The sequence below is a fragment of the Felis catus genome, chromosome D4 (assembly GCF_018350175.1).
Source record: "Felis catus isolate Fca126 chromosome D4, F.catus_Fca126_mat1.0, whole genome shotgun sequence".
Taxonomy (NCBI): domain Eukaryota; kingdom Metazoa; phylum Chordata; class Mammalia; order Carnivora; family Felidae; genus Felis; species Felis catus.
Genome location: NC_058380.1, coordinates 79,508,881 through 79,523,790, shown reverse-complemented (window position 1 = coordinate 79,523,790; position 14,910 = coordinate 79,508,881). Strand labels below are relative to the sequence as shown.

At 48.7% G+C, this 14,910-nt stretch overlaps 1 protein-coding gene across 11 annotated transcripts in view; it reads left to right on the top strand.

Moving 5' to 3' along the window:
- The window catches only part of CDK5RAP2 (CDK5 regulatory subunit associated protein 2), a 171,880-nt gene that overhangs the window by 131,337 nt on the left and 25,633 nt on the right, over positions 1 to 14,910 (top strand). For all 11 annotated transcript variants that reach the window (XM_045042740.1, XM_045042744.1, XM_045042741.1 and 8 more), the window contains 3 exons: positions 7,305 to 7,353; positions 10,044 to 10,219; positions 14,441 to 14,560. In XM_045042740.1, the coding sequence (XP_044898675.1) occupies positions 7,305 to 7,353; positions 10,044 to 10,219; positions 14,441 to 14,560 (345 nt within the window). The remainder of the gene's footprint in view (positions 1 to 7,304; positions 7,354 to 10,043; positions 10,220 to 14,440; positions 14,561 to 14,910) is intronic.

The following is a 14,910-nucleotide window of genomic DNA, read 5'->3' as shown; positions in this document are numbered from 1 at the left end:
CTTTCTGCAGTGTTGTTAGGATATTCGTGTGAAATATAATTCGATTTATTTGTTTCCATTTGTGCTCAATTTTAGGGTTAGGGTTCCCCTCCCGTTTTTACTGATTTCATTTTATGTTTTGAATATGAAAAATATTAAGGTGGTTCTCAAGCTAAAACTTTCTCCATTGAAATTGCCTCTATGAAATCATTATTTTTGTCCCTCTCCTTTATATCCATGAGTATGACTTTCTAGTGCCCCTTTCTCAAACCTTCGGGAACTGGGCTTTTAGGCATCCCAGCCTCCCCACGGAGTGGGCACGTGCCCGAGACACTAACACCTTCCACTTTGCTAAATCCGGTGACCGCTTTTGGATGGCACCTCACCCAAACTCACAGCGGTATTTTTTGGATGTGGCCCGTCCCTCCCTCCTGGGGGAAATCCTTTCCTCCCTGGGCTTCTAGGAGGACACCACCCAGAGCCAGTTCTCCTCCCACCCCACTGGCCGCACCTTGGAGGTTCTGCCTTCAACATGTACTGCAAATCTGACCGATCTCCCCTTCCTCATGGCTGCTGCGGCTCCAGTGGGTTATTCCAGGCCTGGCCTCCCTGGCCTTCCGGCCTCCACCTGTGTCCTGCCACGGTCCATTTCCGTACAAGAGACAGAGTGATCTTTTCAAAATGTAATCAGGTCCTGTTCCTTCTGCTCAAAATCAAAGGCTTTCCTATGTGAGTTGTAAGAGTTAAATAATGAGCATGAAGCCTTGACTCAGCGCTGGGTCCGTGGCTCCTATGCGCTCCGTGCTTGCTAATAGCCATACCTGTTGTGAGCGGGGGGCTTACTCCTCAGAACAACCTGTTTTACTTGAGGAACTTAGCCTTACAGAGGAAAGTCAGTTGCTCAAAGTTATAACTGACTTGGTGAAACCAAGATTTGACCTTAGTTCTTCTGTCTTCGTACATACAAAACAGATGACTCACGAGGGTCCACCTATATTCCACTTAATTTCAAGATAGAACGTGGGATAGTTTGGGTTTCTGGGTCTAGAGAGCTTTTCCTGATTTTTTTTAGAACCTAACAGCTCAGGCCTGTTGCACATTGATTGTCCTAGGACCAGCTCCCCGGGACCCTGGGGGCCAGGACGCAGGAGCAGTTGACTTTTCCCAGCTTTGCGAAACCCACTTTCTTCTGACTAAGGGTTTCCAAATAAGCTAGTTTCCATTGTATTATTGGAGAAATAACTGGGTCCTCAAGATAGAGCTGTATCTTCCAGGCCCGAGGCGTTTTTCTGTTTGTCTCTCTTCTTCCTGCAAGCCCTCAACCGGCCTGAGGAGGTGGGAAGCCTGGGAAGCCGAGAAAGACTGCCTCTGGCACCAGCTGCCCTCCCTCACTCATCCAGCCGCCCGCCCCTTGATTTATTTTTTAGTTATTTATTTACCTTGACAAGCCCAAGGAGATCTCACTTCTTGTTTCTTGCTGGTTCTGGAAGTAGAAAGCACTTCAGGCTTAGCAGACAACACAAACACAGAACTTTATTTTCTTGTATACAAAAGGCGTAAAAGTCTCAGGTAGCTCTCTCTAACTTCCTTTCTTAGAGAGTAAAATGTAACCAAGGTGGGTCTTTCTTGGATGCTATCCGAGGGGTCTGGCTCCTGCATTATGAAAGGAGCTTATTGTAAAGTAGTTTTATATTTGAGGTAATTGCATGGCATGAGTTCCTAAAAGTTTTAAATATAACCTTTTTTTTTTTTTTTTATGAATACAAAGCAGTACTTGTTTGTGGTAGAATACCAGATAAGCAAATACTCCTATAATTGCATTATTTATACAGCAAAAATGAACGCCCTGGAATTTATACTTTCGGTTCTGTTTTATACATATATGTATTTTTTGTGGAACTAGAACTCTTTGCAGCCTTTCCCTCTGTCCAGTTGTAGATAATAAATATTAACCTACATTGTAAGTTTCAGTGACTGCAGAGCATTCTTTTGTATGAATGTCCCGTAATTCACTTAATCATTCCCCATTAGGTGGACATTTAGATTGTTTCCTGTTTGGGGCTATTGAAAGAACACCGTGCTGGAATCTTTGTACATATCCCTGCTTTCCTTTAATAATATTTAGTTGGTAGGGTGATGGTGTGGTTTCTCACTCCTTGTAAGGATGAGAGCCGGGTGTGTTTTCTAGCTTCACAAGCTGGGGATTTCACTAGGGGTCCAGAACCCTGCAAGATTTTTCTGCCTCTGTGCATTTTTCTGAGATGAGGATCTGCAAATTTCAGATTCTAAAGGTGGGTTGGGAGCCAAAGTAGATGGAGAACCGGGGTTGCAGTCCCAGGTTTTCCACCGTGTCCTCGTCCAGAGTGCCCCCCAAGGCCAGTAGCGTAAATGAGGAAGACGGCGTTGTCGCCAGGAATGTCTGAGTAAGCACTGGGGAAGATGGTAGGAGATGGTGAGGTAACCTTTTTCCTCCACCAGCTCACCAGGTTTGTCAGGGTTTAGCCACATGAATAGAAGGCAGCCGCTGGGGTCCTTTCTCTTGACTCTCCTCTGCCTGCAGGAAGAACCTAAACTGTTCGTTACTTTCAAGGCCTCCCACAGTCTGCCTTGTCTAGCCCACTACCGTCTCGATGGTGGTGGTGGTGGTGGTGATGATGATGGGGAAACCATGAGGAAGGCTGGTCTTTAGCAGCTGCATGTTGTATGCTAGGCATTATTCTCAGCCTAGGAGAAGGTACGGTTCATCACCTTCATTTAAAATTGTTTTAATGTTTATTTTTGAGAGAGAGCCAGAGAGCAAGCAGGGGAGGGGCAGAGAGAGAGGGAGACACAGAATCCGAAGCAGGCTCCAGGCTCTGAGCCGTCAGCACAGAGCCCGACGCGGGGCTCGAACTCACAGACCCGAGATCATGACCTGAGCCGAAGTCGGACGCTTAACTGACTGAACCACCCAGCGCCCCCATCATCTTCATTTAAGAAACAAGGAACAGAGGGGCGCCTGGGTGGCTTGGTCGGTTAAGCGTCCGACTTCGGCTCCGGTCATGATCTCACGGTCCATGAGTTCGAGCCCCGCGTCGGGCTCCGTGCTGACAGCTCAGAGCCTGGAGCCTGTTTCAGATTCTGTGCCTCCCTCTCTCTCTGCCCCTCCCCTGTTCATGCTCTGTCTCTCTCTGTCTCGAAAATAAATAAATGTTAAAAAAAAAAAAAAAAAAGAAACAAGGAACAGAGAAGTTAACATACTGGCTCAGGGTTGCACTAGGTGTAGCAGGGTCCGGATTTGAGCCCGGGCAGTTTGCTTCCACAGCCTGACCTCCTGACCGCCATGATGTGGTACTTCTCACACTCTTGTCACTTCGGGTGTCTGGTCTGTACCTCTGTGCTGTGGGCCTTGCTTGCAACTCCCCACTTCTGGGACTTTGTTCAAACCACTCCCTTTGCTAGCAGGCTTTCACTGTCTCTTCCCTTCTAGAAAGCTTCTAGGAAGCTTTCTTTGTTCACCCCAGGTGGAAGCAAAACTGTTTGGTTTTTTATTCTGGGTTGTTCGTAGCTTGCACATGACAATTACGTCCAGCCTTGTAAAGGACACTCTGCCAGGGTGGACAGAACAGACCCCTTTGGAGCCAGACAGACTTGAGTTCAAATCTCAGCTTTATGGTTCTCTTATCCCTTTCATGGTCAGATTTCCTCTGTGAGGGAATACTGCCCGTCTCGCGGCGTTATTTCTGAGGATTAAATGAGATTATTTCAAGCGTCTGTATCCTGCCTGACCAATCTTGGGAGCTCAGGAGGTGACAGCAGTGATTTCTCGTGAGCATATTTTATTTCTTGAGAGCATAAACTCCTGGAAGATGGGGGCCTCGTCTCGTCCCGGCCTTCCAAACTAGGCCGGGGCCATACATGTAGTGCCCAGTCAGGATTTGAGGGCAATACTGCTAGTTTTGTGTGGTTTGGATCTTACGCTGGGGCTCCCTTCCATTCTGTGTCTGACTCTGTCTGACCCGCATAGTAGGGACCTGGAGGGAGAGGTATCTCTGAGCTCGGAAGGGAAGTCTTCCAGGAGGAAGGGGTATTGGAGGGGTATTCCGTATTGGAAGGATTCATAGTTGATGGGGAGAGGTATTTTGGGAGCCGTAATGGGCATGCGAGGTCGAGTTAGCATGGTGAACCAGGCTGTCCGGTAAAATGGAGCATTTTTCCTCCTAAGTAGCCCTGGGATCTGCCCTCCACGTAGCGCCTTAGCTGATTCCTATCTTCATACAGCAGTCCTTTCCTGCCTCAAATATCTGTCTGTCGTTACCTCCTCTAAATTTGCCCCGATGGTCCAGGCTGGGTCATGTTCATTTCTTCTGTGCGCCCTCCCGTGGTATCCCGTGCTGTCCCTTGTCACAGCTCAGTAGTGTAATTGTCTTTTGGGTCTCTTGTCCCCACTCAGCTGTGAACTCAACGAGGGTCAGATGGCCCCTCAGTCATCTCTGTATCCTCAGTGTCCAGCACGGGCACCGGGAGGAGAGTATAAGCACGTTACACAAATTACTGGTGGACGGAAAGGAAGAAACATTTGGGCCGTGGAGGAGATGCCAGGCTATGATATTTGAACCGGGTTCTCTACGACCGGTGGACTTTGAGCAAAGGAGTCCTGTTTCAAAAGAGGCCTCTCAAATGGAGGCAGCATACGCGATGGACCGGTGCAGGGAGGAGGGCGGGTCGGCCAGTCCTGCAGGTCCCGCGTGATAATTCTCGTGTTCACGTGTGGAGCGGGTGACTAGACGCGTTTTTATTTGACAAGGTGAGGCCCCCGCCACGACCCAGCTTTTGGGCGTAGCGGTAAGATTTGGCTGAAAGATGGAAGCGGTGCCTTCATGCCACGCTCCCTAAGCTGTTGGAACAGCCGGACAGATGGTACCTGTCACCTGTGTGGAGCGGTTTCCACCGCAAAGTTCACCGCACCACTCGTAATGACGTCCCTGTGACTGCACGCTAACCATTTGTCGTTTGGTTTTAAAGAACTCTGTTGTGGCTGGGGAATGGGCAGGATACAGTTGTTGAGTCCTTACAGACTCCTCGAAGGACGTCCTGTTTGAAGACAGAGACACCCGTGCTTTGGTTGGTCTCAGGACACTTCTGTGGTCGTGGATTTTATTAAGGAATTGAGGAGAGGTGTTTTTTGTTGTTGTTGTTTTTTGTTTTTTGTTGTTTTTTTGATAGTTACAAGATGAATTTTTGGTCGGAAGTCCCAGAGTGCTTAAAGCCTGCCCCCGACCAGTGGTACCCTGCCCTGTGCAGTTTCCGAGGCGTGTGTCTGTGCTCCTGGAGGGCGATTGCACGGTGAGGCAGGCTGTGATGCTATCGTGTGCTAGGCTGGTACGTGTAGACTGCTGGGCCCCTTGGAGGGCCGGGCTGGGCAGATGGGCCATCCTCAGGGTTTTAGGGCCAGAATCTTACCGGCTGAATGTTGGTAAGCAGCCCCGTGCAGGTGCGAGATGGAAAATGCCGAGTTGTTCTTCTAACAGCACTTGTCGCTGCCCCTTTACGGGGGTCTTGCCGCCCGGGACTGCAAGTCAGCGTCTTGGAAATAGACCCAGTCAAATGGATATTTCCCCTCTTGACCAGGAATGTAGAAGACAGAAAGGTGGGACCCGTCCACTGTGGTAGGGGCCTGTCAACCTCTCTCTGCCTTTTGGGGAGCCACAGTGTCACTGCATTTTTGATCAGGATGTAACCAAGAAGATCAAGACCTAGTTTTGTGGGTGAGCTGGCTCTGGAGTATCTCTGAATCCTTTGCTTCACTGGAGCATGTATTCAAGTAGGTGATCGAGTGTGAGTTGAGCAGAGTAAGAGGGGCCCCATCACACCTTCTGGATTTGCACCTCTTTTCTGTACAATGGAAATCCTGCCACTGTTCCGGACGGGGTCAGTGTCAAGGAGCCATCTTTGGGGCCGGGCACCTGATCTCGGGGGCCTGGCTGGCCCTCTCCCGGTGCCCGCCGATGCCCTGATCCGGGGGCCTGGCTGGCCCTCTCCCGGTGCCCGCCGATGCCATGCCATGGCAGGTGACTCTCAAGCCCTCGGGACATCGTACTGGCTCTCGGTGCCCGTGGCTGTGCTGCTGGGGTGTTGAGGGGGCCCCGAGAGCAACACCAGCCGACCCCGGGAGCACGCGGTGAGGACCACAAGGCACGAGGCAAACACGCGAGGCTCCGGGTGCTCCTTTCCTCTGCGCTGTGGTGTTCGAGAACTTTCCCTTTTAGGAGTAGTTTTGAAAATGGTATGTGTGGGTGCACTTTAATTATAGTCTCATGTTTCAAGTACGGCCACAGAAGGATTTGTTTTTTCCTTTAGCCACACGTTAGCTTCTTCAAAGAGCTCATCCCAGGCTGCAATTTCCAGAGTTCTGAAGTATTTTTAACATGACGTTGTTAGTCTCTTTGAAATCTGGGCTCCCGTGTTTCCTTTCAGACAGCAAACGGGGCCGTGCAGGGGGAGCCGAGCGTCTTCTTCCCAGCTACGTTTCGAGCTTTATTTTGTTGTCTTTCCCCATTTCTTGTAGTCATTCCCCTGCTGCAGGCGCTGGCTTACTCAGCTGCACTCACATACTCCTCTGCCTGCTAATCCCACTTCTGAGAGTCTTTCCTGAGGAAATCATTTAAATGCAGATAAAGCTGTATGTACAAAGATGTGTATTTCCTTTACTTATAAAAGTGCAAAATCGGAGATGACCTAAATGTCAAATAAAGGGACCGGCAGAAACTGGTACATGCATGCCTACAGTGGAATATTAATGCAGCCATTAAAACTTATGTTTCTAAAGCAAATTCAGTAAGAAAAATGCTTCTAATAATAAAATTCGAAGGGAAAACAATTAAGCCCCAGTACAGCGTCACCCAGGCCAAAATGCATGGAAAAAAAGGATGGAAGGAAGTCCACGGCATGTCTGTTGTAGGTCCCTGGAGGACGGTCATGTTCTTTTTCTTGTCTCTGTTACCCGTTTCCTGTAATGAGGATATATTGTGTTGAGAGTTTTAGAGAAGGAAAAAGAGCATGCACCCAGCAGCGCCTTTGTGATCGCTTTTTAGATTCAGGGCTGTCCCGTCTCTCCAGAACTGGTGCCAGAGCAGTGATGAAGGAGGAGCCTGTGGTCTGAATGGGTTCTCGGTCATCCTACTTTAAATCCCCGGGATTGTTAGAAAAAGTGTTTAAACAAATGGAACAGGGCCTCTGCGGATGTATGAGTCAGAGATTATTAGGGATCACTTGGGGTTTGTTTGTTTGTTTGTTTGTTTGTTTTTTAATGTTTTCCTTCTTCTTGATGTTCTTTCTGCTCCCAGGGAAATCGGTTGAAGTGGAAATGCGCACCCAGGATGAACCGACGGAGAGGTGAGTGTGTGGCGTTCGGGAAGAAGACGGCGGTTGGTCGGTCTGCTGGGTACACTGTGGCTCCCTCCCGTTCAGTGAGTCCCCTGCCTCTTGTACGCGAAGCGTAAACAGCGGTGAAACTGATGGTGCCCTCGCAAAGCGAGCAGTTTACGCTGTGTTTCCCGCAGCCTTCAGTCAGTCGTTTTAGGTCACTCGTGGCATTTCTCTGTTAGGTTCTGTGACTGGGACGACACGTTCCTTCTGACGGCCCCTGGGTACCTGCAGGCTAAACGTCACATGCCTTAGCCTGACACTTGAGGCCCTCTTCGGTCTGACCCGTCTGTCATGTTCCCCGTGCTGCGGTCTTATCTGACCTGTTGCTGTCCTCCAGCCCATGCCTGGACACGAGCCGTATGCTCGACTTCTTCCTGTTGTAGTTTGGAAGTCCTTCAGCAGAGTCGGCGTTCGTGGCGATGAACCTGGCTCTCCCCGGCGCCCCCGTCTCTCTACGACTTCCTGGGATCAGCGATTCTTCCTGTAGCACTTGGCACATCGTCACATTGCAGCACTTACCACCTGGCGATGTGACGCTTCCTGCATTTACCTTCCCGCTCCCAGAATTCCCCGGAACGGGAAAGCGGCTAGCCTATAACCGGGTGTTGGCGTGTGTCCACTGCTGCCCTAGGCATTTGCGTTCATTATTTCTGACCCTAGGAGGCAAGCATTGTTGTTCCCATTTTAGGGCGAGAAACCTGAGGGTCAGAGTTGCATGCTTGCCTTGAAAAGGCAGAGCTGGTGTTTGAACCTGAGTCTGTCGTACTCCTGAGGTCTTATTACCGCAAATTGCCTTTTTGGGGACAGAGACTGTGTCTCGAATTCCAGCCCCAAGTGTGTAGCGTATAGTTGGAGTTCACAGAACGCTCATGGAATAAATGTATACTTTCTTAGTTTGCCTCGATGGCCCACAGGGAGGGTCAAGGTGTCGTCCTCCTCTGTTTACTGGTTAGAGGTTCTGACTGTTGTTAGTGCTATGGGTATTTCCCTCGTCTTTGGAGCAGCGACCCTTTGGGCTTCTGGGGCTAAGATAAAGAAGTAGAGACCAGTCTGGGGTGCAGAACTGTAGATTTTATGGGCATGTTGAAGGCCACATCATCAGAGTGAGCAGGTGGGGAGGCATCACCGCTCACCGGAGGATGTTTTAATCAGAGCTTTTGTGAGTTCGGAAGAAAACTCCTTTCCCACTGTAGTATTTTTGCAGATCCCTCCCGGTTCGACCCTCCGCTCCCATCCTTCTAATAACGGATCACATTGCAGTGGCGGGCTGTGGAGAGGGCAAGCAAGGCCTCCAGGGTGGAGGCGGTCCTAACTGAGAGCTAAAGGATGAGGCCAGGGGCAGGGATTGCCGGAGAGTGTCCGTGTGCCAGGCGAGGGAGACGTGGCCCTGCGAGCTGGTGCCGGGAACGTAAGGGTCAAGGCCAGAGGACAGGCAGGGCCTTGCTGGACTGGTCCTCAGATTCTCTGTTCAGAGCGCAGATTCTGTGCTGCAGGAAGAGGGGAGTCTTTGAAGGAGGGGAAGCTGGGGCCAGGCAAGAGGTTTGCTGTTGTGAAAGACGCCCGCGGTTGCTTGGAGAATGGGCTGCGGGGCGGGGCGGGGGAGGGGTGGGGTGGGGAGGGGGGGTGCGTGGAGCCTCTTTCAGCCCCCTTAACCATGTGTCACCCTTCCCGTTTCCGACAGGTTTGTTTCTTTTCCTTCTGTTCTGCCTTTTTCAGCTGTAGGCTTAGCGCTCACACGGGTCACTCCTAAGCTAATTAAATGGGTGCCCTTGGCCCATTCGGCACTTTGGCAAGGCAGCGACAAGCCCGTGCGTCCATCACACTGTCTGGGTGAAGTTGCATCTGGTGTTTACCTGTTAATGAATGCGTGGCAGCTCCGGAGTCCTTTGCTCTTGTCTGCGCTCATGAATAATGAGACAAGAAGTAATAGGAAAAAGTGGGAGAAAAAAAAGAGCTTAAATTAAGGAGCTTATCTATAATGGAGACTCAGGTGGGCTTTTCGCAGAGTTCAGGGTGTTCTTCCTTATGGCTTAGGTGGCTCTTGGCAAATACAGGTTAATAACCAGATGATTGCCAGAGTGGTGGTTTTGGGACCTGCTTGGAGGCCGTGGGGGTTTTGAGAGTTTTAAACCCATAAGGCCTCTTCATGGGTTTGAGGTGGCCTCCCACTTTCTCCTGGGGTCCCAGAGCCAGACAGACCTGGGTTCAAGTGTGAGCTCTGCCACTAAGAAGCCGTGAGACAGTGAGCAAGCTTGTGATGCGGCTCAGTCTCCCCAGCTCTGAATGAGGATGGTCGTCCCTGCCTCAGAGGGTTTCTGGGGGGCCAGGTAAGGTGGTACATCTAACATGCCTGGTACAGAGGGAGCCCTCGATAAGCAGCTGCCTTTGACCCGTGCTCTTTCTTAGGCTCCCTCCCCATAAGCCACGTGGTGGCTCCCCCTTCACTGGCTCCAGACTCAAGCCCACGGAGGGCTTTTTGTTTTTAGAGCGCCCTCACTAAAAACTGCTCTGGGGAAGCAAAAGGGCTCCAAAACAAAGTTGTAAATACGGGGAAATTACAAGGGGCCAAGTGATCTTAAGTGTTTGTTCCCAAGTCATGGTCCTGGCTTGGAATCTTAGTGTGGGAAACGATTTCTCTTTCAATCCCTATGGTCAAGGATTGAGGAGGACAATTTAACCTACCAACACATCCTGCCTGAGTCTCCTGAGCCTTCTGCCTCTCACGCGTTGTCCGACTGTGAAATGTCCGAGAAGTCCTCCGGCCTCTCACGAGACCAGAAGCAAGACAGTGAGACCGGGAGGACCTCGGTAATGGCGAACCATTTTTCTCAAGGTAAGCTGAGCTTTGCTAAGCACTTCAGATGCGGCCAAGGTTTCCTGGTTTAAACAGTAATTTGCCGTCTTGCCTGAGTAAGCAGAGCGTAGTGACATTCGAATATTTGTCTGATGAAAGGAGATCCTGGCAGGGCCAAAGCTGGTCATTCAGACTATCATTTATCACCAGGGAAAGCTGCGGTTGTTGAAAGTGTTGGTGATTGGGGAAGAGTCATTTTTATTTCTTAATGATGACTTATTACGTGATTTGCCATTTCCTCGTGCTTCTGACAGTGGCAGAAAACAGGCTGGAAAGCAGAGGTTATGTGTCTGTTCCAAGTGTGGTTAATTTCCTGGTGTTCCTTTCAGACGCTTTCCGAGGCACTGTCACTTTGAAGACTCTTGCTTTGAATCGTACAGATTCCCCAGAGCACCTAACCACCACCCCCCCCCCCCCACCACCCACCATTTGAACATTTTGTACTTCCGTCAATCTGCAGTATTTCCCTTTAGTGTGTGACCCTTCATCCTTCGGCTCAGTCCCTTGTCCTGCCTCTGACTGTGGCCCATGGGCTCAGTCGGTAGAATCAGTCTCCCAAGCGTCCATCTACCCGAGCTCCCTTTTACCTCTTCTGCATTTACAGTCTTCATTACCTCCTGTTGGGTGTTAGGGACGGATTCATGTTTATAAGTCAATGTATTTCAGAAGTTCAAGGGATAATATAGGCCAGGGATTGGCAAATTTTTCCTGGCAAAGGCCAGATAGTAAATATTTTGGGCTTTGGGGAGCATATGGTCTTTGTTGTAGTTACTCAATCCTGTTGTTGTAGCAGAAAGCAGCCATAGACAAAACGTAAATGAGCGAGTGTGGCTCTGTTCCAATAAAACTTTATTTACCAAAACAGGTGGTAGGTGGGTTCGACCTAGGAGCTGTGGTTTTCTGACCCTTGGTATACGTTCTGGACCTCAGCTGACATCCTCTGGTCTCTCCTTTCTTCCAGTGGTTGTTTGCAAGACACCCAGAGTGGACCCAGAGCACGAATCAGACACTGGCACCTCCATTCTAAAAGCCTTTTGTTGACACCTGATCACAAAGAACGTGGTTTTCGAAAATCAAAATCTTTTTTAGCAACAGAGCTCCACCCCCCTTTTTTTCAGATGAAACTTTACATGGAGGCCAAACGTGAAAGGGCTACAGGTAGAGCCTTTATCCTCCCTGGTGGCTTCTGAGGCTTCTCTAGGATACCCCGAGCCCAGAGGAGCACAGTCTGAAAACATACCTGGAGCGTGGAATATACACGTGTGATATAACTGAGGTGTTACCTGGGTTCTTCTAGTAGCCAGTTACCTAGATGTGCCTTCTTTGGATCTCTGGCTGTATCCCTGTGTGACTTCTGTGAGTCTTGTGTACTAGGTCTCTCTCGGTTATTTCTGGCTCTTTGATCTGCCTTCTGCTGAATTGGGTCAGACCTATGAGTTGTTTCCTTGTCCTTATTTGCACTTCCTTCTGTACTGTATCAACCTGGCATGGAACTCAGTCCCTTTCCAAGAACCCCCGAATCGACTCCTACAAGGCCTTTGTGGGAGAAACATACTTGATTGGGGCCTTGAGGAATTATAAGGCAGTGGGGCCTTACAGCGCAGCAGGCCAGATCATTTAATGGGAATATTTGAGATCTCTGTTCTTTCAAACCCATCTGATACGGTGCTGGGTACCTCTCTCTGCTTTCTCTCGCCTGCCCCTCTTTTTTCCTACCCTCCCACATGTCTGTGCCCCCCCCCCCCCCCCCCCAGCCAACCTTGGTTTATTTCCAATATAGAACCGTTTAGGCATCTCCTTTACGTCTCATTATTCTGGACACCCCTGACCTTGGGCTTATCATGCCCTCCCGGTGAAATTTACCAAGCACTTTCCTGAATGGGGACAGTGTTCTCTGGAGCCCTCCTAATACACTTCACTTTTAGCTTTTTTGGTTTGCTTCTCTTCAGACTTTTGGTCTCTGCATCTGTTTTTCCTTTTGTCGTGTTTTTATTCTAAGTAGAGAGATAATTTAAGGATTCTTCCTTTTTTCACTTGACATTATATCATAAGCTTTCTGACATGTTGTTACATAACATCATTTTTAGTGGCTTTAGAATATAGTCCGTTGAATGGCTGAACTGCAGTTTTCCTTATGTTCCCCCGTTGCTGAACATTTCAGTCCTTTCTAAAATTCCACAATTACGAACACTGCTGCAAGGGAGTATCTTTGAACACGAAGCTTTCTTTCTCCTTATTTTGGGGCATTTTTCTTCTCCTCGATTCTGTGAAGTGGAACTACGAGGCCAAAGATGCACACGCGGGTTTTAGCGGTTGCTTCTTGCAGGATTTTTGGCTTTAAAGAGTTCGCGTTCGTCAGAAGGATATTAGTTGTAAGAGGGACAGCTGTTTTTCTCCCGTTTTGTAAAGATGAGTGTCGTGTTTCCCTCTCTCGGTTAGGGCTGCATAATTAATAAGTGGTGTCCAGTTCGACTGGGAATGTTTCCTTAAGCCCCAGCGATGCTTCCAGCCCCTGGCCAGACTCAGCAGGAGGTGACGCGGGCCCATGGCTGCCAAGCGCTGTTACCCCAGAAGCCGGCAGCGGGTGATGCGGATCTAAACCCGCGCGGGGGACTGCGGTCGAAATAGAGAAGTTCCCGCCTCACTCCGTCCTGACTGGCCGCCGGCAGATTTGCGAGACAGCCAGGCAGGGACGGGAGGTGCCGCCAGGACCTGGCTGCAGACGGGTTCCCCCGGCTGCGGGCTGCGGCGAGGGCCTCGCACGTTCCACCAGATGACTGGCCACACTTCGGGCATTAATCGAGATAGCTGAAGGCCCGGGAATTAAGTCACCTCATAAACATTCAGATTCATGGCAGAATTACTATTTAATTAGGAAAAGATCTGTAACATGGTGCTACTTTTAAATGAAAGTCATTTTGGAGGAATTAAAACTGGGTCATAACATTAGTCTAATGTTTTAAAACAAACATTACTAAGACACACTGAGTGTACCCTAATTGATGAATTAAAGACATTAGTTTTGCCTTTGGATACCTAATGTGGTCATGCTTTAGATCCTGATTCTAGAGTGTACCTCGAGATTGCAACTGTGTCTCCTCCTTTCTTTGTTCAAGTGAGATGTGGCAGAGGCTAGAAAAATAGGACATGCTCAGTTGAGAACATTTGGGAAATTTAAATTTTTACATCTTATTAAATGTTATATTGAGATACAGTGTAGAAGTTTTGAGAAACCTGAAATCTAACACCCAAAGGCAACTGCTGTCAATATTTAGGTATCTTTTCTTTTTTGTGTGTTTATGTGTCTTTTCTGTCTGTAAACTTTTAAATAGAGTTATAATTGTGCTGGATAATCCATTTTGTATCTGTGTTTTTCTGCGATATTACATGGTCCTCATGATATAATTTCAGTAGCTGTGTCATATTGCATCACGGTGGATGTAACACAGCTTACTTAATAATCTGAGTTATTTTCAGTTTTAAGTGCTCCGTATAGTGCTGAAGATTAACAATTTTCATGCATTCTGGCACGTGGTTGTCAGCATGTCTGGTGATCTCTTTGAATAGATTCCTAGAAGTAGACTTATTTGGGGAAAGACATTGGAAAAGAACCCTTCTACGGCTAATGATAAAAATAGTTCCCCAAAGTCACGCACATTTATATTCACACGAACAGGATGTGCCCTTGAGAGTACCCTTCTTACAACTTTCACTAGCACTGGGATTATCATTTTGCTTTGTGTTTAAGTCTTAAATTAGTAAGTGGCAAATGGATAAATATATTCCTTCCAGAGAATTAGTCTCAAAAATATCTGGATTCATTATGAAGGTAGTTTAATCAACTCTCAGGCAATTCAGGCAGACTTGAAAGTGATCTGTTAGTTTCACCATAAGGAAGATTTTAAATTAATATTTGATATTTAGAAGAATAAAGGGCTGCATTACAGCTAGCATTAAAATTGTATGGAATATAATTTTTCCATGTGCTGTAAAGCCCCCTCCTTGTGGAGGGCTGCAGAGAATCATTACAGAGCTGTGTCTGTGGGCTGTGGTCACCATGCCTGGGAAAAAATCGCCAGTTACTGACTGACTCAACACATCCCGCACGGTTTAGAATTTCAAGATCGTGGCATAATCTGTAAATTATTCCATTTGTTGGGGGCTTCAGACTTTAAATTAAAAATACTCTCCTTCCCGTAGACTTAGTAATGGAACATATACAAGAAATTCGAAGCTTGAGGAGACGTTTAGAAGAATCAATCAAAACAAACGAGAAACTTCGGGGACAACTGGAAAGGCAAGGGTGTGAATTTGATCAAGGTAAGGGAGGACCTTGTCGCCAGCCTGCCTGTGCTTCATCCGGGAAGGGACTCCGGTTACGTTTGCCTGGATAAGGTTTCCCCGTGTTGGGGAGAACTCCCCCCGGTGGCCAGAGAGATTTCCGCTCAAACCCTGACCTCGCCGCTCACCTCCACGGTGACCTCACTTAACGTTGCGGAAATACTGTAACGTGTTAGTTACAGTACTGTGTTCATGACGTGGGGACGATAATCCCCGTTTTATCCTGGTGCGATGAGGATTGAGTGAGCTAACTTCAGCAGGGTGCCCGCACGGTCCCTGGCACGGAGTGACTTCCCAGGCACTGAACGAGTCCGCCGGCCCCTGCACCC